The 21,058-nt window shown below is 44.9% G+C and overlaps 1 protein-coding gene across 4 annotated transcripts in view; it reads left to right on the top strand.

Moving 5' to 3' along the window:
* The window catches only part of FARP1 (FERM, ARH/RhoGEF and pleckstrin domain protein 1), a 319,687-nt gene that overhangs the window by 257,656 nt on the left and 40,973 nt on the right, over positions 1–21,058 (top strand). For 2 of the 4 annotated variants that reach the window (XM_064362215.1, XM_021667903.2), the window contains exons 13-16: positions 690–939; positions 15,855–16,042; positions 17,546–17,635; positions 19,069–19,202. In XM_064362215.1, the coding sequence (XP_064218285.1) occupies positions 690–939; positions 15,855–16,042; positions 17,546–17,635; positions 19,069–19,202 (662 nt within the window). The remainder of the gene's footprint in view (positions 1–689; positions 940–15,854; positions 16,043–17,545; positions 17,636–19,068; positions 19,203–21,058) is intronic. The other 2 variants (XM_021667905.2, XM_021667904.2) reach the window with 2 other exon arrangements.

Here is a 21,058-nt window from a genome sequence, read left to right as displayed (position 1 = left end):
GTCCCAGCTATGTGGGGAGATCACTTGAGCCTAGGAGGTCCGGGCTGCTGTGAGCTGTGATTATGCCACTGAATTGTAGCCTAGATGACAGAGTAAGACACTGTCTCTCCCTCCAAAAAAAAAAAAAAAAAAAAAGAATAGAGGCCGGGCATGATGACTCACATCTATAATCCCAGCACTTTGGGAGGCTAAGGCGGGCAGATCACAAGGTCAGGAGTTTGAGACCAGCCTGACCAACGTGGAGAAACCCCATCTCTACTAAGAATACAAAAAATAGCTGGGTGTGGTGGCACGTGCTTGTAATCCCAGCTACTTGGGAGGCTGAGGCAAGAGAATTGCTTGAACCTGGGAGGCAGAGATTGCAGTGAGCCAAGATCGCACCACTGCACTCCAGCCTGGCACCTGGCGACAGAGCGAGACTTAGTGGGGTCCTGGAAAGCGGAGACCGGGCCTGACTTTTGCTGCAGGGAACAGTGCTGTCAGCCACCATGCCCTGAAGGAACCTTCTGGATCATGCCCAGATGTGCTTCCATGATTGCTGCTAGGTCAGAGCACTTCGGGGCCTCCACCCGCCGCAGAGGTCTGGGGTGTTGTCCCAGGAGACCCTGGCTCTCCCCTTCTGTGTTCAGCCTCCCTCTGTAACAATCTCCCTCTTCTCCATCCCCCGCCCCTTTTCCCCACCTCACCAGTCTCAGCAGAGCGCCACCCTGACATTTGGAGAAGGGGCCGAATCTCCAGGGGCCCAGAGCTGCCAGCAGGGAAAGGAGCCGAAGCTTCCCCCCGGGGAGCCAGGGCTGCATCCGAGCCCCACGCCGAGGAGAAGCCCCGCGGGTAACAAGCCGGCGGACGGAGCCGCCTCAGCACCCACGGAGGAAGAGGAGGAGGTCGTTAAGGATAGGACCCAGCAGAGTAAACCTCAGCCCCCGCAGCCAAGCACAGGTCCAGCATCCCGGGCTGCTAGAGGCAGCAGTACTTCCATTCCTTTCATTGACTGCAGTGACGTAGATAGCGAATACGACCTGCTTAGAGAACGAGCGTCCCGGTCCCGGTCCCAAACAAATGACAATGATGAGGGTGATCTGACCAGCGGTGTCTATCTGCTGTCCAGGGATGAGGGGCGAGGAGAGGCTAGGCATAGGGCTTCCCCGCACTCTGCAAAGTCCTCCCGGCCTCCTTCCAGAGAATTCCTTGATGACGATTCGGCAGACATTACCTTTGATATGAGTGGGAGCCCTAGACTCCCAAGGCACAGCTCTCTCATAGATGAAATGTTCAAGGGCTCGGCTGGTCACAGCCCCCTGGCCACCCCATTGTCTCCCAGCAGCAGAAGTTCAAGTCCAAATATGAGTTGGGACAGAACTGGGTCTCAAGGCTATGTTTCTGAAAATGGACATGACCGTAGGGAGAGGAGTATGGGGGAAGACACTCTCCCCGGACAGGGTCCTCCTCATGAACACTGTTCCCCCACCTTGCCAAGACCTTACTTGCAGAATCTTCCTGGTAGGCATAATAAGTCAGAGACAGATCCGCTCATCCTTAGCCAGGTAGTGTTTACCCCAGAGGCCATGGATGGGCTTGGTGGCCGTGGGAAGGGAGGGCAGGCCGGCACACCTGCTCCCGAGGGTGGAAGGCTGGTTAATGGCACCCCTCCCATGGGTGCAGCCTCCAAGGTCTCTGCCACACAGTCAGTGTGTGCCCGTGGCATGGTGAGGCAGCTGGCACCCCTGCAGGTGACCGAGGGCTCCAGCAGCAGTGGAACTGAGTCCAGTGAGTCAGACTCTGAGATGCTGAGCCCCGGGAGCCACCCCCTTGTGTTCGGTAACCCCGCAGTGCTGTGTTCCCCATCCCTGCTGAGAAGCAGGGGGTCCTTGGCTGGCCTGCGTTTGAATGAGGAACAGGAGGAGGATGAGTGAGGAGGTGAGGAGGCAAGTCTTCAACCATGAGCAACCTGGGGTCACGAGACCAAGGTTTCCATGGAGATGGTCTGTTCTAGTGACTCATTCATTGGTAGTCTACATTTGTTAGGGGAGGTTTTGTGCAGGCACATGTTTGAAGGGGCCTGCCTGACTTCTAAAATCGTTAAGAAAAAACTTCACACAAGTGGCTTGCTTTCCAGAAAAGGTGGACCAGATAAACATCAAGTCCTAATGGCAGGTTCCTAGGAGATTGTTTATTTTGCTGGTTGAAAGCTAGGAAAAAACACTTTATTATGAATCCAATCCTGTGTATAGTGTGTTATATTTATATGGCAATTTTCTGTGTATGTTCAATTATGTATGCAGATCGCCCTTCTGGTTGAGAATTTGAACTGAAGCATCCTTGAGATTACAGGAAAGGGATCGGTTTCCCGCTCTCCCCTTCTTTAAGAGGAGGGCTGCTCTTTACATGCCTCGTGAAGTGAGGAATTGACACTAATCAAGGCCAAATGGAAATCGATAGCTAGTTGAGATTGTGTTGGTGAAATCATTAGTCAAGAATAGTGAGTATTTTAATGGGAGAATTTGGGGTTATTTCTGCTTCCCAGGCTTCTTAGGAAATACTAGAAAAGTTGTCAAATCTTCATGAATTGTAATCTACTTGGGTTTCTGGTTTGGTTTCAGTTTGCCTTGGTGGATCATATTGTTATGTTTTAAGAAGTACAGTTCTCCCTCTCAGAAGCTCTTTCTGAAACTGAACTACTACTGAGCAGGGATGCAGGGAAGAGTAACACCTTGAAATAGGCACCGTTGTCACTAGTAGGTCAGCAAGCTAAATGCCAGCCTTTGAATCGTGGACAGCATGGAGGACTGTTTTCCAGCACTGTTGCTGTAGGTTAGTTTACAGACAGTCTTACCATTCACACTCTTATGAACAGTATCCTCTCTTGGGAACAATGATGCTTGGATGTTTGTCTGAGCCAGAAAAAAAAAAGTGTAAGTAGAGAGAGATTGACTTCTTTTTAGATCTTGCCCACCAGTGTCACTGCCTTTCAACCAGCAATCCTGCATTTTAGATTAAAGAGCCTGGTTTTCACTTGAAGTTTCTCTGCCTTAGCTGCATATTGCAATTTTCTGAGATATCTTCAGAATTAGTGATGCCTGGCCCCTGACCCTAGAGATTTTGCACTCATTGCTCTTGAGTGCTCCCTGAACTTCGCAGCTGTTTGTATTGGGCAGCCAGGGTCACTTCTCACCCAGGCCTTCTAGAATCTAGTGGAATACAGTAAAAGTGCTAGCTAAATTTTTGGCTTGCTTGCAGAGTAAGAAAAATACCACAAATGAAGTGTTTTTTCTTGATGGCTGTGATTTGTACTTTTCAGCCTTAGGTACCTTTTTTTTAACAGCAACAACAAAAAGATAAATTGTAGAATAAAATTTTATAGATTCTAAGTAACTACAAAATTATTTAAAAGAGAAGTAACTACAAAATTATTTAAAAAGAGTCCTAATGATAATAGCGCCCTGATACACCACCATGCCAGGGCCTCACTGGGCTTATCACGTGACCTGATCACAAGGGAAGAACCGAGCATGCTTAGGAAACCGAGTAGAATTTGGCAGCAGCATAGAAAACGAGAAGTATCAACTCACTGCATTCACAAACGATTATCTGTCCACATGAATGTCCAGAAGTCGGTTTTAGAGTCTGAACACTTAATCTGTTTTTTTACAGACTTGTTTTGTTTTCCTAATCGTTTGATTGAATCAAACTGATTGTTGCATAGTTTGAGAGTTGTTCATTGAAGTAGTCTATTTACGTCTTGCTTTAAATTTGTATCTTTAACAGAACCATAGAATTTTTAAACTGGAAGGGACCTCAGAGGTTCCTCTGGGCAAAGCTTCTTTTCTTGTTCTGAAAAAGTTAAGTGACTTTGCATAAGTGAAACAGCTATTGCATGACAAAGCTGAAACTGTAACCTGGTCTCTAGACTTCACTATTTCAGTCTATGTGATATCTTGTTGCAATCAGAGCACTTTGATTCAATATTTTAATTTTGGCGAGTCTTATATGAATTAATAATTAAAATCAGATGTGGAGACTAGTGATCAAGCAGACTTTACTTAGGCAATTACAGGCCATATTAGGTGGGAAGAACTACTTTTTTTATATTGTGAAGGTTTTGCAGTTATAACACATTCTTGTATAATCTATTCGGACATAGAAAAAAATGTCAATTTGCTGTATGAGTGTTGAGTGAAGTGTGTTAAACAGAACCAAGTGTGGAATCCTGTGATTTATCTGTGAAAGTGGTTTGTTCAAATGAATTTTTTTCCCTCGAATTATACAGCAGTCTGATAATGAAATGTGATTGAGTGCTAGGTATGAACTTACACAGCATATGACAGGAATCGTCAAATGTAAGCATCCCAAAGCAAAACGCGCTCCGGTAATTATTTTGTTTTGCTTTTTTCTACAGCAGTGATTTTTATCTGAAGTGTTTCAAGAGCAGTTGATCAATGGCAGTATACTCAGTTCTGTATTGACAAGATTTTTCACTTTAAGAGTTTCTCATAGAGTTTTTCCCTCATTGGTTTTGTACCAGGCAAGCAACTCAATTTCTGCTTCTTGGCCAGTATTTACAAAAGCAGCAATCCTGGTGTAATAAATGGTGCTTATGGTTTGTTTAAAGGCTGTGTATCATACATCCTGATGTGCTATGAGTAGTCACTACTTGCCTCAAGAGAAGCTTGTCCTATGCTAATAAAGATTCCATAACATTGGCCAGACTCCAATTATATACATTCTTTGAGGCTGGTAGAGCACATTTGCTAAGGTGATGGGGTCTCCCCGCTGTCACTGTGAAGAGCTCCATCAGGAAAAGCCAGTAGCATCTCCTGTGCCATTCTCCATGCCTTCTGACCCATGGGAGACTCCAGTCCTCAGGTCTTTCCCCAACCTGCAGATTTCATTCTAGCTTAAGAAGGACGTGCGTGTACATAAAGTTGAACCAAGAGTGGAGGAAGGCCAGAGGTGGGGTTGGGTGTGAGAATAGGGAACAGATATTAGAGACTTCTGAATGTATTCAGATTTCCAAAGGGTTTCCTGAGACCTCTCAACCACTCCTTCTAGGACAATAGCTAGTGTAGGGGTCTCCTGACTCAACAGGGGACCCAAGCGTTCAGATACTAGCCACCCCCTAGCTGCTCTGTGACATGCTATCATAAGGTTGTGAGTGGAAGACAAGCCCTATAGAAACACAAATCTTAAAGCCACTCTTGGCTATTCCAGGGCCTCCTTGCATTAATGTCTTTTGTTAGATGTTATTTCAAAATAAGTAAATTTTAGACCCTTTTGTGGTTGCCTTTGCTGCTACTTGTTAAGGGTAAAATAAAAACGCAAGAAATTCTTTTAGCATGAAGAAACGCATTTAATGAGTTCCAGAACTCCAAGTAAATGGCTTCAGCTCCTTTAACAGTCATCTGTATGCCATTGACAATATTTTATTAGACAGGCATTTAATTAGAGGAAGTCAGCGGGCCAGATTCTTGCCTGCATGTGTGCTTTGTATTTGGGAATTTCTGATTTATCTCCCTCTTTTGTGCCTTGTGGCTTGCACTTAAAATGCAAGTAATTCTAATTTTCTTCTCAAGAAGTTCTTTGAAGATGCAATCCAAACAATGTCAAAAAAGCTAGGCCTGCAAAACTGAAACGCAGCACAAGCCTCTCAAAATTTCCACCAAATCTGCAAAATCCAGTCTGCCCTGAATGTGCATCAGAAACTCAACTTTTGTTATTAGCCCTGGAATTTGGTTCCAGAAACAAAAATTTTGTTTTGTTGTCAAGCAATTTCTAAAGGAACAAACAATTTAACTATTAATCTGTCATTTTAAATGTTTAAACTGCCATGAATGTGCATATTGTTCTTTTTCATACTTGTAATCAGTATCCACATGCTTTCAGTCCACTTTTTCCACTTAGAGCATTATTCCCTATTTCAGTACAGAATGACTTTGGCGAAACTATAGCTGTTAGTGAGTAATTGGGTTGCAGGCAGACCTAGCCTTAAATTTAAAAATATGGGTTCCCTTAACTGTCAGATTTATGTTGGTTTTATTTGCTTCTATTTGGATCCCTTCTCTTTGCCTGGGACCTTATTCTGGTTAGCTAGAATTTTAAGAGCTCTTAGAGTTACATTCCCCAAAAGACTCTTTTTCTCTGGACTTTTTCTTTTATAGGATATAAACATTTCTCCTCTGATGGCCATGGGCTAGACTGGCCTTTCTCTAGTCTGATGGTATGAGTCTATTCTGTTGCTACTAAATTTTACAAATTGAACTGCAAAAGAGTCTTTCTAGGTAATCCTAGAAATAGAGCAAGTTTCTTTGAACCGTAGCCATTTATGCCTCATGTTCCATTATTGGAACGCTCAGCATGTGGGAGTTCCTTATATCTTACTGTGCAAAGTCGTTGTCAAGGTCTGATTATAAAACTTCAAAAAATTGGAACCTCAGGCATAAATTTAAAGAGGTGACTATTTTAAAATAATCCATTGCTACCATTTCCACTTAAAATGGTAGCTCTCTGATGAGTTTTACATTGGCTCTCTGTTAGCCCAGCCCGTAAGAGCATATGGAGGGAAAGGTACCACTGAAGGACCTTCTCTGAGCAAGTGATCAAAGACATTTACTCTGGCAACATGAAAGAATTCACTAGTGCTGGGTTTTTTTCTTATTAGTTTAAGTCCACCTGTTTCTGTTTAATTGAGTGAAACTTAATACAGGGAAATGGGATCTCTAGTGAACACATGTGTATACCTCTAACAGTTGTTGGGATTTAAAATGAAGCTGTGACATTTAGGCCAAAAACAGCATGATATTTAATATAGCAGTTTTCTTTCTGTTAAAAAATAATGACAGAAAGAAAAATAAGTCTCTATGATGATTTGGCCCAGTCGTAGGCATCAAAGATCAAAAGTGGCCTGGTGCCACCTGTTTGGATACATCCTCGAAAAGGCTGCTTTGTTATTTCTTAGAGTAACCTAGAGAGAGCGTTACCCCATGAATAGAAGTTGTAAATGCTGATTTGTGTGCAATATATGTGTTTGGGAAGGGGGGAGGTAGCATCTTGCTTTTCATTTTTTGTTTTGTTTTTTTTTGAGACAGTCTCGCTCTGTAGGAGCGTGATCTCGGCTCACTGCGATCTCTGCCTCCTAGGTCCTGGTTCAAGCAGTTCTCCTGCCTCAGCCTCCTGAGTAGCTGGGATTATAGGCATGCACCACCATGCCCAGCTAATTTTCGTATTTTTAGTAGAGACTGGGTTTCACCATGTTGGCCAGGCTGGTATTGAACTCCTGACGTCTCATGATCTGCCTACTTCGCCCTCCCAAAGTGCTGGGATTACCGACGTCAGCCACCGTGCCCCAGCCTTTTTTTTTTTTTTTTAAGACAAAGTTTCGCTCCTGTTGCTCAGGCTGGAGCAATGGTGTGATCTTGGCTCATTGTAACCTCCGCCTCCCAGGTTCAAGCGATTTTCCTGCCTCAACCTCCTGAGTAGCTGGGATTATAGACACCCGCCAACACGCCCAGCTAATTTTTTTTATTTTTAGTAGAGATGGGGTTTCTTCATGTTGGTCAGGCTGGTCCTGAGCTCCCAACCTCAGATGATCCACCCACCTCAGCCTCCCAAAGTTCTGGGATTACAGGTGTGAGCCACTGTGCCCAGCTACTTCTTGCTTTGAAAAAAGTTCTTGCTTCATAAAATAAACAGCACATCACTCAAAAAAAGAAAAAAAGGATGAAACCTCAAGAACAAGTAAACATCTTGGTAGAAGCTAGGGAAAAATTAGAAAATCTTCTTTCCCTGAAAGCTTTAAACATTGAATAGACTGATTTGTTCAGGATGGTTTTGGTGTGGGTTGCACTCATCACGGCAGTAGCCTGGAAACAGAGCCTTCAGCATCTTCTTGACCCCGGGCATTTGAGGATTACTTGGAGTGGAGGCAGTGCGTTTGCATCTTCATATGGTCTCTGTATCAGGTTACTCTGATTTGTCTTGGAGTGGCTTTCAGTTTGAAAGTAGGGAGGATTAAAAATCAACTGTTGCCACAGGATATCTGATCTCCATGAGTAGTTGCAAGCCAGTCTAAAGGGTTAGCTCTGCAGGGCCAGCACCGCTAATGTGGTCATGGAAAATCGTGCTGCAAGATACTTGAGTGTGCTGCTGGGGCCAGGTGCAGCAACTGCAGAATGTCGAGGAGCTAGGAGTAGTTAGAAATCACTGCAGCATGGGAAAGCACACAGACCAAGGATGCGAAGGAGGGGGCGAGGACCACCGGGTGGCCGTGTGTGCGTGCAGAGTGAAAAGCATCGAACAGTGATTGGCTACTTTTGCATGAGATGTGGAGGTGGTAGCGGTGTGCAGGCTTTGAGGGAGTGAGTCTGCTTTATTAAGAATCAGGATTAATAGCTGGCTCTAACATGGGGAATGAGAGAAGGGACACTTAGGAGCCGCAGTGTCATGGTGACCAGTCTTATTACTCATAGATGACCTTTTCTGGCTCACGAAACCAAGCTAACAACTCCTTTTTTTTCTGGGCTTCAAAGTTCCCTTGTAGGAAGTAAAGCATTTCTCACTTTCCCTGGAGTGATTTCTAGAAAGACTGAAGATAGGTCTTCCTTAGTTAAAGATGCACACTGGCTACTCACTCCAGAAGCACCAACAATGGCTGATGGATAAATCCCTTATCCTTACCCCCATTTCTTACTCCTAAAGTTGCTCTGAAAACCTAACTAACCAAACCTCGCCAGCTTGGCCCGTAGTAATAATCAGATTCCCTTCTGTTTTCTCTGTGTGTATATTTAACACTGTAGATAATGTTTTATAAAAAATTTTTGATACACCAAATTAATTGGAAATAGAAAAGGCTGGGGACTTCATTCTCATTTTTGTCATTTGTTTAATCAGTTTGGGAAAGCATTTTCCATTGTTCCATTGTATGCAGTGTTTTGTCAGCATGTACCTGTCTAGGGGAAAAGGCTTTGTTTTCAGCGTTCTGTCTTTACCCTCAAAGCATGGTGTAGCTTCTGTTCCTGCACTGTTGGAGCACTGTCTGATGTCTTTTTTTTTTTTTTTTTTTAAACACTACTGAATACCAATTTGTACTTGGAATACCTCTTCCCTCTAGAATACAGTGATCCTGTTCCCCAAACCGCAAGCTTTCATGTGGAAGCATCCTAAGTGGTCATCCTGGGTGGTGCCATATTTCATGACAGTGGGGAAAGAAGAGGTGAACTTTGCTCTTCCCACAAGGCCTGCACTTTATACTTTGGGCAGTGCATGGGAGAGGGGGCCTTGGAAGTGAGCAGGATCGCTGTAGCTAGAGGAGAGGTCGCATTGAAACAGAGCGCATCTGTGCTGTAGCTTGCATGGAGAGCCTAGACAGCCAGCCCATGGATTTGCCTTTATGTTGTGAATAGAAACATCTATTTAAATGGGGATAGAAACCTTTACCTATGTCATATCTATAAGATAATTTCCTTTGTAGATATGTAGATATACGTGTGTGTTGTTGGCGGGGAAGTAGGTGGGAATGTAGAGAAGGCCTCGCCTGACTTGGTCCCAGTTGGCTTCTGATAGCTAGTGAGCTGTTTTTCATTTTGATGGGCACCTAACATGTAGGTTCTCACAGATGCTGTCTGGTTTCATCTTCTCTCCATGGCAGAAGAATGCAGTACATCACTAAAGCATGGGCTCATACCACTGGGAAGAATACTGGCTTCTCCAGCAACAATGAGCTTGGTGATTCTTTGAGCATGGAAGGCCAAACTCATGTCACAGTGTATGCACGGTATTAATATCTCTTGTTAATCTAAACTGAAGGGGCTTTTACTTGTCCTAACAGGTATCATGCTGTAAAAACTGTCCATTGTAACTGTTCTTTCTCACTGATGGCTGAAGCTTTGTCCTGAGTACAAGATGGTATTTTTCATTGGTATGAAGCACCATGTTCCCAACCCAAACACTGCCTCCATCGCCACCACCACCACTACCATCACCATCACCACCACCACCACAGCCACCATCACCACCACCACCATCACTGTCACCACAGCCACCACCACCACCACAGCCACCATCACCACCATCACAGCCACCATCACCGCCACCACCACCACCGCCACCATCACCAACACCACCAACACCGCCACCACCACCACCGCCGCCACCACCATCACCACCACCAACAACACCGCCACCACCAACACTGCCACCACCACCACCACTGCCATCAACACCGCCACCAACACCGCCACCACCATCACCACCACCACCACCACCATCACCACCACCATCACCACCGTCACCGCCGCCACCACCACCACCATCACCACCACCATCACCATCACCGCCACCACCACCACCGCCACCATCACCACCACCACCATCAACACCGCCACCACCACCACCGCCGCCACCACCACCGCCGCCACCACCACCACCATCACCACCACCAACACTGCCACCACCATCACCACCACCGCCATTACCACCACCACCACCATCGCCACCACCACCGCCACCGCCACCATCACCACTACCATCACCACCACCACCACCACCACAGCCACCATCACCACCACCACCATCACCGCCGCCACCACCACAGCCACCATCACCACCGCCGCCAACACCACTGCCGCCACCACCACCACCACCATCACCACCACCAACACCTCCACCACTGCCATCAACACCGCCACCACCATCACCACCATTGCCACCACCACCGCCATTACCACCACCACCACCACTGCCACCACCACCACCGCCACCACCACCACCGCCGCCACCACCACCACCACCAACACCGCCACCACCATTACAACCACCGCCACCGCCACCACCACCACCACCACCATCACCACCACCACCAACACCACTGCCGCTGCTGTCACCACCGTGTTCAGACAAAGCAGCATTCTCCTGTCTTTTCCTCATAAGAACAAGGTAGCACTTTCATTTTTCCATTTGTGCATTTCAGTTCTTTTTCTGCAAGTTGCATTGCTATTGCTTTTCTGAATTGCTTGATGATGAACTGTGAAGTTGATGCTTAGCTGCGTGTGAAACTTTTCTTAAAGGAACTGGGTCTAAGAAGCATACATACATTACCCTCAACAACCTCAGGTATCCAGAAGAGGATCACACTGCTAACATGGGTAATCCTATAACCTGGTTTTTCTTGTGGAACTTTGTAATTTCTGCAAAATACCAAGAGCTTTGCATATTCCACTGAGTGGGGCCCCAACTTAGATAAGATTATAGTGAGTCCTCTCTATTCGGGAAGCTACCTGTTATTCAGCATAATACTGCTTTATTTTGATAACTGGCTTTCAAATCAGGTAATTTCTAGAGAGGCTTCATTGTATTCTCTTAGAGAGAGCTTATAGATTTAAATAGAGCCTTTGAAGAAAATAGATGAAAACCTACATCTCTAATATATTTCCTACTTGGGCCTTTTGAGCATATTCTGGGCACATAGAGATAAAATCTCCTATATTTTAGAACAGAATAAAAGAAGACAAATTATGGTAGATAAAGGGCACCTAGAAGGTTGCAAAATAAGTAATTTTATTTGGGGGAATATTGAAGAAAAACATTAGATACGTTTTTATAATTGCACTTTAAAATTTTGGAAAAGAAAAATTGAGAACAATTGATATTCTCAGTTTTAACAGTATTCTCTCAAATATTAGCTATTTATAAACATATCTGGATTACTATTTCTTTGTCAGTTTTTCTAGTTTCCCCCTTTATAGGAAAAAATAATACCTATGTAGTTAAAAACTGGAGACCAATTTAAAAAACAGGACAGATGCAGTTAAGTACTAGAAATGCCACTTTTTTACTTACAAAAAAGATTAGAAATGTTTTTCTGGGGGTTTTTCTTTTCCCAGAATCGCATGAGTTTGTGTTTAAGGCTTGGATGCGGGCTGAGGAGGTACACGGTTAATAGGCAGCTCGTACGCAATCCCAAAGCGGGAAGAAAGGCCTGGCTTTGGCTCGATGATGACGAGGTCTCCTCCCGATGCCTTTCGGCAGCTCTGCTGAAGCGCTGATCAAGACGCTGCAAACCCAGCTTCCCCGGACCGGCCAAGAGGGAAGAATGATGAGCATATTTGAAATTATGAAGATAGAGCAGTGCAGGCAGTTTCTGGGCTGGGTGATCAATTGATATCCATAAATATAGCAGTGCTAATTTGAAGTTCCATAATGGTTTGTGCCATGAGAATGTGTACGTTTAAAAGGATTTTATACAGCAATTACTAGAAATGCCTCCCTTGAGAGCTGTGTGACTGGGGGCATTTTCTATCTGAGGGGGCAGCAGAAATGCAGACCTCTTCTAGATGAATGGTGGGCGTGGCAGGAGGGATCATGAAGTCCCCAGGAAGAGGTGGAGGACTTGAGAGCTGCTAACCTGACATCTAACTGAATACCTAAGAAAACGCAGGGTCATTTCAGAAAATAGGAAAAATAATTTTGAAAACATGAGAAGCCTCCAGACTTTCCACATGTAACTGATCTTTTTTCTAATCTCTTTAAACTCTTTTCCACCTATTGCCTTAATAACAGGTGCTTCCTCTTAGGGTCCCCCCAAATTATTTACCTTGAGCTCCCTAATGAAAGAAATTACTTTGCATTAATTTGTCATAAAGGGAGAAGCGCTGGAAATACCAAGGCATTGATAATTTCGTGGAGTGGCAATGAATGTCAGTCACAATTTCCTCTCCCCGCTGCCCGGGGCTGTGCCTTCAAAGCAGGTGACAGACGGCAAGATGTGAACAAGCTTTCTAATGCCATATAAATCACACTGGGCTCCTTTTACCTAACAACAGAACCATGTTTGTTTGCTCTTTTGTAAAATGGACTACTTCAGTGAAAATTGATTTCACCTAGTTTTAATAACTCTGTGACCTTGGATACTGGCTTTTTTTTAGACACAGCTCTTCACACCTGCTGGTGTGGACACAAGTTTGTACAGACTGTTGTCACACACCCTGGCTCAAAGTCAAAAGAGAATTTTAATTACTCATCAAGCTGCCAAATTCTACTAATTGCCCCTTGTCAGCATATTTCATTAATTGCTGAAAAGTAAATGAGTTACATACTTTGTTTGGACCATGTCACCTACACATTTTCAAAGCCTCGGATTATTTATCTTGCAAGGAGAGAAAGGGCCTCTTCTCCACAGATGCAGCTCAAATTAGCAAAACTGAACTTTAGAGTTTCAGACCTTGCCCTTCCTTAAAACTGCTGATAGATTTCTAGACCAGACTGCTTGATATTTATTGACTTCTTGGTCTTGCTGTTTAAACACACCCATCGCCCTTTCTTTCTTAGGCCCCATAAGCAAAGCTGGAGTAGCGTCTTGGGAAAAGACAACTGACTTCCCTAAGTTTGTCATTCCGAGTCTGCGTAGCGCACATAGAAAGTAGTTGTTATTGACATGTTTAGGCCACGTGAGTGACATGCAGCAAGCCTTCCCCCGGCAACCTATGGGCTGATCCTGAGCTGTTCCTACTTGAGGTGCATAGGTGACCCAGAAGTCCCCACTCAGCCCTCTTTTCTGATTCCTGTCTCCTATGTAGCGCAGTGGGGATTCTTCCAAATCCAGCCGACTCTGAACCATGGCCCACCTTCTTGGCCAGGGAGGCTGTCTCCTGGAACCATAGTCTGCTGCCTCATTGCTTCAACCTGCTCTGTCTCCTAAGTATAAGTGTTCCCAGGTGCAGTGCAGCAAGGGCAGTCGCTGTTGGCCTCTGAGAGTGGAGGTGGCTGTGTTGGGGTGTGTGCACCCCACTTCTCCCCCGCCCCGAGTGGCAGTTCATTTCCTCTCTGTTGCCAATGCTGTCTGGGGCCCGCTAGTTGCTGTTTCCTTGCCTCTGTTCCCCTTCCCGCTAGCCTTCTAACTACCTTTTATTCTCGGTTCCAACTCTTTCAATGATGAGGCTTTTTCTGTTCCACGTCACTGCAAAGTCAAGGTCCAGCATGCTTTCACTCAAAACTGCCTCTCCTGATCTCACGCACAGCGTGAGAGCCGAAGGTAAGCCCCGAATGTTGCCAGATTATGGTGAACAAATAAAAAAAAAAGACTCTCCAACAGCAACTCACAAATGCATGCCATGTTTTAACCTCTAGACAGACTGCCAGAATTTCTTTTCTAATTCCTATTTATAGTGATAACCTTTTTCTTTTTGTGATTCTTTTTAAAAAAAGAATAGTGTAGTACCTTGAAACGACTACAGTTCTAACTCGTTGTCACCATCTCTGTTTGACCAGCCCCCATTCCTTTGCAATTATTGTATTTAGTTGTGCACTAGTGTCAATAAAATTGACATTTGTGAAGCAATTTCTGGCCTTTTTCTCCGGGGTTTTCTGGGTCTGGTGGTGTTTCGGGTGATGGGGTCTTCATCTAACACAAGACTTTGTTTTAGTGAGGTATATTATAAACGTGAGGATTTAGAAGCAGAGGGCATTTTTAAATGCGAGCTTACCGAACCTGCCTTTTCCTCACATTTTCTTCTCTTGTCATCCAAGGATCCTTGCACTAACCAGTGGTCCGTGGGCAGGACACCTGCCTTTGTCACTCTCCAGGTACAGTGGTTCTTCCTCCACTGTGGTGGTGCCGGTGACTGGCCAAGCTGGCACCGAGGGTGGGGGCTGGTGGTGGTCTCTCCAGGGTTCCTTTCACTGGGATCAAACTCACCGCCCTTACTTCATCAGCTCCATTCTGGGTAGGCAGTTGTATCTTGTGATCCCAGAATGCACATGTATGACGCCAGAGGGTGAGAACAGATGACAGGAAAACGGGGGTGTTCCCAGAAAACCCCCTTCACCTTTCCCCCGGAGACCTTTAGTGTACCAAGTAGCAGCGAGCCTGAAACTGTAGACTAATTGAGAAAGCGCTGACTTTGTCTTTTCGTACCATGATAGTAGACAGGACTGCAGGTTACTTTAACTTTGCTTACCTCATATGAGCTCTAGCAAATCTGCTTTAGAAGTACACATGTAAGTGTTAGGCAAAAACACTCAGGTTAGGTTAGAAGCATATTCTGAAACATCCCATGTAGCTTCAGTGGGTTGAGATGGATATTTGCAAAAGTATATTGGCAAAGAGTGTCCTGCACACATCATCTCCCTTGGCTGACTCATAGCGGGTAACATATACATTTTCGTTTACTATGGTATCCTTTCACGAGGACTCATTGGTGTCCTGTCACTTTTGACTCATAAAGGGAAATTGTGGTAATATAATGACCTCTGGTTTTGCATGTTGAAGTGATCGCATATGCCTGTAATGTGATGCTAGTGTTTCTGTCCCAAACAGTGAGAGACATGGAATGACATCACCAGGTATAACAAGCTTGCTTCTGTTCTTTGTAGAATGGGGAGTTAGTTGCTTGACCTTTCTGTTAGCTGTGACCATTGTTATGGGACGTAGTGTGTCCTAAGTACACCAGTCGCTTAGATGCCTGTTAGTATAGTTCTATTTTCTAATCATTTTCCCATGTCTCATTGTGACATAGACACTGTGTCTTTCTTGAGTAATTCTTAGAAATAAGCAGTAGTTGGGAGATGAAATTCCTATTTTGGGATACACTATGCTTTTAAGCTATTTTAATTGCTATCTAAGCAGAGTTCTCTGTCTTATAATTAATTATAGAATGAAGCTTCCATTGAATTATTCATACTTTTGTATCTTTATTAAGGCAGCTTTGACTTAGGAAAAAACTAGAAAATAATAGATCGCTTTCAGTTTGCCATGGGGGGTGGTCAAAGTTCTTACAATTTGTAAAAGGTGAAAGTAGTGAATAGAAATCAGGTCCCAGAAAAAATTACTTTTTCTTTTTTCTTTAAAACCTCTCATCCCCAAACAGGCTCCCTGACTGGTAGCCCTCACCTTTCAGAGCTGTCCGTGAACTCGCAGGGAGGAGCAGCCCCTGCCAACGTGACCTTGTCTCCCAACCTCAGCCCTGACACCAAGCAGGCTTCTCCCTTGATCAGCCCACTGCTGAATGACCAGGCCTGCCCCAGGACGGACGATGAGGACGAGGGCCGGAGAAAGGTACAGGGCCGAGGGCTCACATGTGTGTGTGGTTGGGTGTGCACGTGTGTTTGTGTGTATGATTTTTAAAAATTGTAGTAAAATTAGGTCAAGCGTGGTACCTCACACCTGTAATCCCAGCACTTTGGGAGGCTGAGGTGGGTAGATCATGAGGTCAAGAAATCGAGACCATCCTGGACAACACGGTGAAACCCCATCTCTACTAAAAATACAAAAATTAGTCAGGCGTAGTGGCACACGCCTGTAGTTGCAGCTACTTGGGAGGCTGAGGCAGGAGAATAGCTTGAACCCAGGAGGCAGAGGTTGCAGTGAGGTGAGATCACGCCACTGCACTGCAGCCTGGGCGACAGAGCGAGACTGCGTCTCAAAAAAAAAAAAAAATGTAGTAAAATGTACATAAGAGCAAAGGCACCATGTTAGCCATTTTCAAGTGTACAGCTTGGTGGCATTAAGTACATTCATGTTGTCATGCTACGGTCCCTACCATCCATCTCCAGAACTTATTTTCCCAAACTACATCCATTCATCACTAACTCCTACTTCCCACTCCTGCCAGCCCCTGGCCCCCCCATTCCATTTCTGTCTCTATGAATTTGCTTACTCTAGGGAACTCATATAAGCAGAAGCATCCAGCATTTGCCCTTTTGTGACTGGCTTATTTCACTTTGCATAAAGTCCTCGTGGATCATCCATGTGTAGCTCAGGTTGGAACTACCTGCCATTTGAGGGCTGAGTGATGTCCTGTTGTGTGTATAAACCACACTTTGTCATCCATTCCTCGGTTACTGGACACTCCTGTGGTTCCCACCTTTTGGCTGCTATGAACATGAGTGTCCAGGTATTGGAGTCTCTGCTTTGAATCCTGTCGTTGTATACCCAGCAGTGGAGTCAGGCGGACTCCTATGAGAAGTGGGTAAAATCGCAGACAACAGGAGACCCCCTTGTACTTGTTGTTTAAAGAGAAAGTAAAGCTGGAAGGCTGGCCTGCTCCATGGTAAGGGTGGCTGCCCACCTAACTGACAGCCACCAAGGGAGTTCAGGCCCATGATGCCACCAGCTGACCTCACCCGTGTCCCTTCAGATCCAGCCACCATGTGTTCCCACAGTGTAACTTCCGTGTCATGAACGCCAACACCACCAGCAGACGTAGGACGAGACAGTACCTTTCTGTGTATTTCTTTTGCCATTTTTCTAATTTCCTAAAAGGAAGTCCTTTTGCTGATGGTAATTTTTACCTGGAAGGAAACTTTCCTAGACTATATTCTATCATGGAACTCTATTATCTTAGCCTAGCTCCTCCTAACACAGAAAGAAGAGGAATTCTTATTTATTCTGTTAACACAAAAAGGAGACACAAAGGAGAATAAGTAAGAATTTTATTTCTCATTGATCCCAGCTACCAAAAGATCACAAGTTAGTAATATGTCACTTTAAGCAGGACATTCTCCAAGACTTACACTCAGAAATGATTATTGTGCCTTGTTTCTTTTGATGATTTTGCAGAGATTCCCAACTGATAAAGCATACTTCATAGCTAAAGAAGTGTCTACCACCGAGCGAACATATCTGAAGGATCTTGAAGTCATCATTTCGGTATGTGCAGTATTTCCCCAAAAGCATTCAGTTACATAATTTATCTCAATTAATACTCAGTGGTACAGGAGAAGCTGGAATTAATTAAATGTTGGATTCCCTGACTTGAGTTGAAAGGACTGTGGTCCTAGGGTATAGAAATTAAATGTTCATAGTATATTTAGTTGGGACTATATGCCAAAACATTTTTCATAATGGTGACTTTCAAGTGCAAAAGAAGGAAGTTCCTAAGGTAGAGAAAATTAAAATTAAACGTTTTACTGTCTGTGTGCACCAGTCCAGAACATTTCGTGTTTTGCCAAGTATAACTGCTGATTTTTGTTCATGGGAGACCTCAGAGGTGAATAGGAGATTCATTTTATCTTTGATAATAAATCGAGCTATGTCAGCAAAATCTGCCAGAAGACTGCCTTTTATTAGTTTAATCAGTCCTGCTCAATCCTGGAAACAAGTTCAGAGCATTGCAGATGGCTTCCTGACCCCTGGATTCCGGGAAGGAATTAGCCAGTGGGAGGGAATTGGGATCACTGAGTTTCTGTTGCTCTGGGCTGTGGATTGCATTAGGCCCTTGATGGGTGCTCAGTATGTGTCATGAACCCAGCTCACCTCAGCGACAGGAGTGGCTTTAGGCCGTGGATTTATTCCTGGGTTTGGCCACATTCATGCCCAGCGATACTATTTTTTACTTTTTATTTTTTGAGACGGAGTTTCGCTCTTGTTGCCCAGGCTGGAGTGCAATGGCAAGATCTCGGCTCACCACAACCTCCGCCTCTGGGTTCAAGTGATTCTCCTGCCTCAGCCTCCTGAGTAGCTGGGATTACAGGCATGCGCCACCACACCCAGCTAATTTTGTATTTTAGTAGAGATGGGGTTTCTCCATGTTGGTCAGGCTGGTCTCGAACTCCCAACCTCAGGTGATCCACCCACCTTGGCTTTCCAAAGTGCTGGGATTACAGGCATGAGCCACCACACCCAGCCAATGCCCAGCAATTTAACAAAGGAGCAGAGCTGGAAGTTCTTAAAGGAATGAAGCACAGCATATTCAGTGGTCACACATTAGTGTTTCTCTAGCGAGTCAGCCAGAATGGAGGTTTTGATTCAAGTAGTTACCCATTTAAGAGATTTCTCCTGGCTTAAATTGTCAATGGGTAGCAAATTTCAGAAAGCAGTTAATACTGAGATGGGCACTTCTCACCCCATCTAAGGAAAGAAAGGGGAGAGAAAGCTGTAATACCAAGATGGGCTTCTCACCCCATCTAAGGAAAGAAAGGGGAAGCAGGAAGGCCTGGGCAGCCCCGTGTTCCTGAAATGCCAAGAATCTGGGAGGGAAGCCCTGGGTCCTCCTGGTGCGTTTGTCCGCAGCGTGACTTCTGGAGACGTGCAGACACTGGTCGTCGGTCTTTGCACCTGTAAGTACACCGTCTTTTTTCCAGTGGTTCCAGAGCACAGTGAGCAAAGAGGACTTCATGCCAGAGGCACTGAAAAGTCTCATATTCCCGAATTTTGAACCTTTGCACAAATTTCATACCAGTTTTCTCAAGGAAATTGAGCAGCGCCTCGCCCTGTGGTGAGTACATCTCCGCGTCGCACTACGCTCCTCCCCCACTCTTTCTCGTTTTATTTTTGTGTTGTTCTTGGTAAGCAGCGGGCAGCCGCAAGGATGAGAGGCAGGAACCTGGCTCAACACAAGCCAGACTTGGGGTGATTTCAGTTAAATCCTGCATGCGTTTAGATCTCATCTGCAGTTTCTTTCCTTTGGTTTGCAGTTCTTCAAGATGGATATTTTTCCTCTTACAATGAGTATATGATTATCACAAAATAAAGACAGCAATTACTTCTGGAGGATGATAGGGTTTATAAAGAGTAGGGACTTAGGAAGGCTTTGAAGGGTGCTGGTCACATTTTACTGCTGCTGGCTTTAGAGTCATTTACGAAGTACATATATGCCTTCTGCAGTTTTCTATATTCTACAGTGTTTAAAAAGTGCTTTGAAGAACAGATCTGTGTAGCGTGTGCATAGGCGTGCGCACGCACACACACACACACACACACACACACACACACAAGTACCTTACCTTGAGTTATCATAAGGATCCGTTTTAATTCATGAAATGCCATTTGAACAAAGCCATCCAATGAATAATTAAAATAACAGAAATGCTCTCAGTGTCCATCAGTAGCAGATTGGTTAGACATAACATAATCTGAAGTCTCTCCATTAAATACCAAGTGAAACATTAATGTGAGAGGAGAGAGACGCACACAAACAAACAAACAAAAAAAACAGGAAAAGCTTCGTGGAGTGTCACATGCAGAATGTGCCACACCTTTATCTAAAAGAGAAGGTTTTGTAGAAAATTCCTGTGGCGGTTTTTTAAAGACAGTTATCTGGGAGTTGATTGTCTACTAAACATGCATTTGAAAAATGGCAGAAGATAACAAAAGGTTGCTGGCAGGAATAGAAGCCATTATGTGCTGGCTCCTCCCTGGCAGTGAGGATCTGGTTTGGAGTGGCCTCGGGGCCCTCAGTGACCGTAGGCCTGAAGGAGGCCTGTGTCAGGTTGTCTTGCCTTGGGTGATCCCAGGTTGCGGCATTAAAGTGTCAGTTTAATAGCTAAGCAAAGCTGCTCTGTGTGTTGTGAAGCCAGTTTGCTGGGGCCAGCTGGGGCTCTCTCACCTCCCTAAGTGATGTCCGGCCTTGTACACTTTTTATACGTGGAGGATAATTGTGTGCAGTTCTCCTTCCCTTGAGAGAAGGAGGTGGCAGGCGTTACTACGGGGCCCCGGCGGGGAGAGCACCGCCAGAAATGGGGAAATAATAGGTACCGTGTCAGCCTCACTGGAAATGGGAAAAATTGAAAACATGACGTTAGCAGGAGTCTTGGTATTATGAATAGAAGAGAAATGCCACTTTTCAAAATTAAAAATAAAACTTGGCCAGGCACAGTGGCTCATGCCTGTAATCCCAGCACTTTGGGAGGCTGAGGCAGGAGGATCACTTCAGGTTAGGAGTTTAAGAGCAGCCTGGGGAACATAGCAAGACCCCATCTCTACAAAATAATGTTTATTTGATTAGCCCGGCATAGTGACGCAAACCTCTGCAGCTACTGGAGAGGCTGAGGAGGGAGAATCACTTCAGCCCAGAAGTTCAAGGCTGCAGTGAGCTATCATTGCGCCAGTGTGCTCCAGCTTGGGCAACAGAACAAGACCTTGTCTCTAAAATAAAAATAAAAATTCTGCCTGATGCAACTTGACCTTCCCAAGCCTGACCTCAAACCTTTCGCATGTGTTCTGCCTTGTGTCTCATCATTATTCATACAAAGTTGAATGATGCTGTCATAATGGGTCAAAGACCTTAACTCTGGAGAACCCATTGGGTGGTTTGTTCTCTGGCCAGCGAGATGTGTGTTAACATTATCTTAG

Source organism: Aotus nancymaae, unplaced genomic scaffold (assembly GCF_030222135.1).
Source record: "Aotus nancymaae isolate 86718 unplaced genomic scaffold, 86718_ANA_hifiasm-v0.15.2.pri h1tg000048l, whole genome shotgun sequence".
NCBI classification, from domain to species: Eukaryota; Metazoa; Chordata; class Mammalia; order Primates; family Aotidae; genus Aotus; species Aotus nancymaae.
The sequence above is the reverse complement of the archived record's forward strand: the minus strand, read 5'-3'. Positions and strand labels throughout refer to the sequence as shown.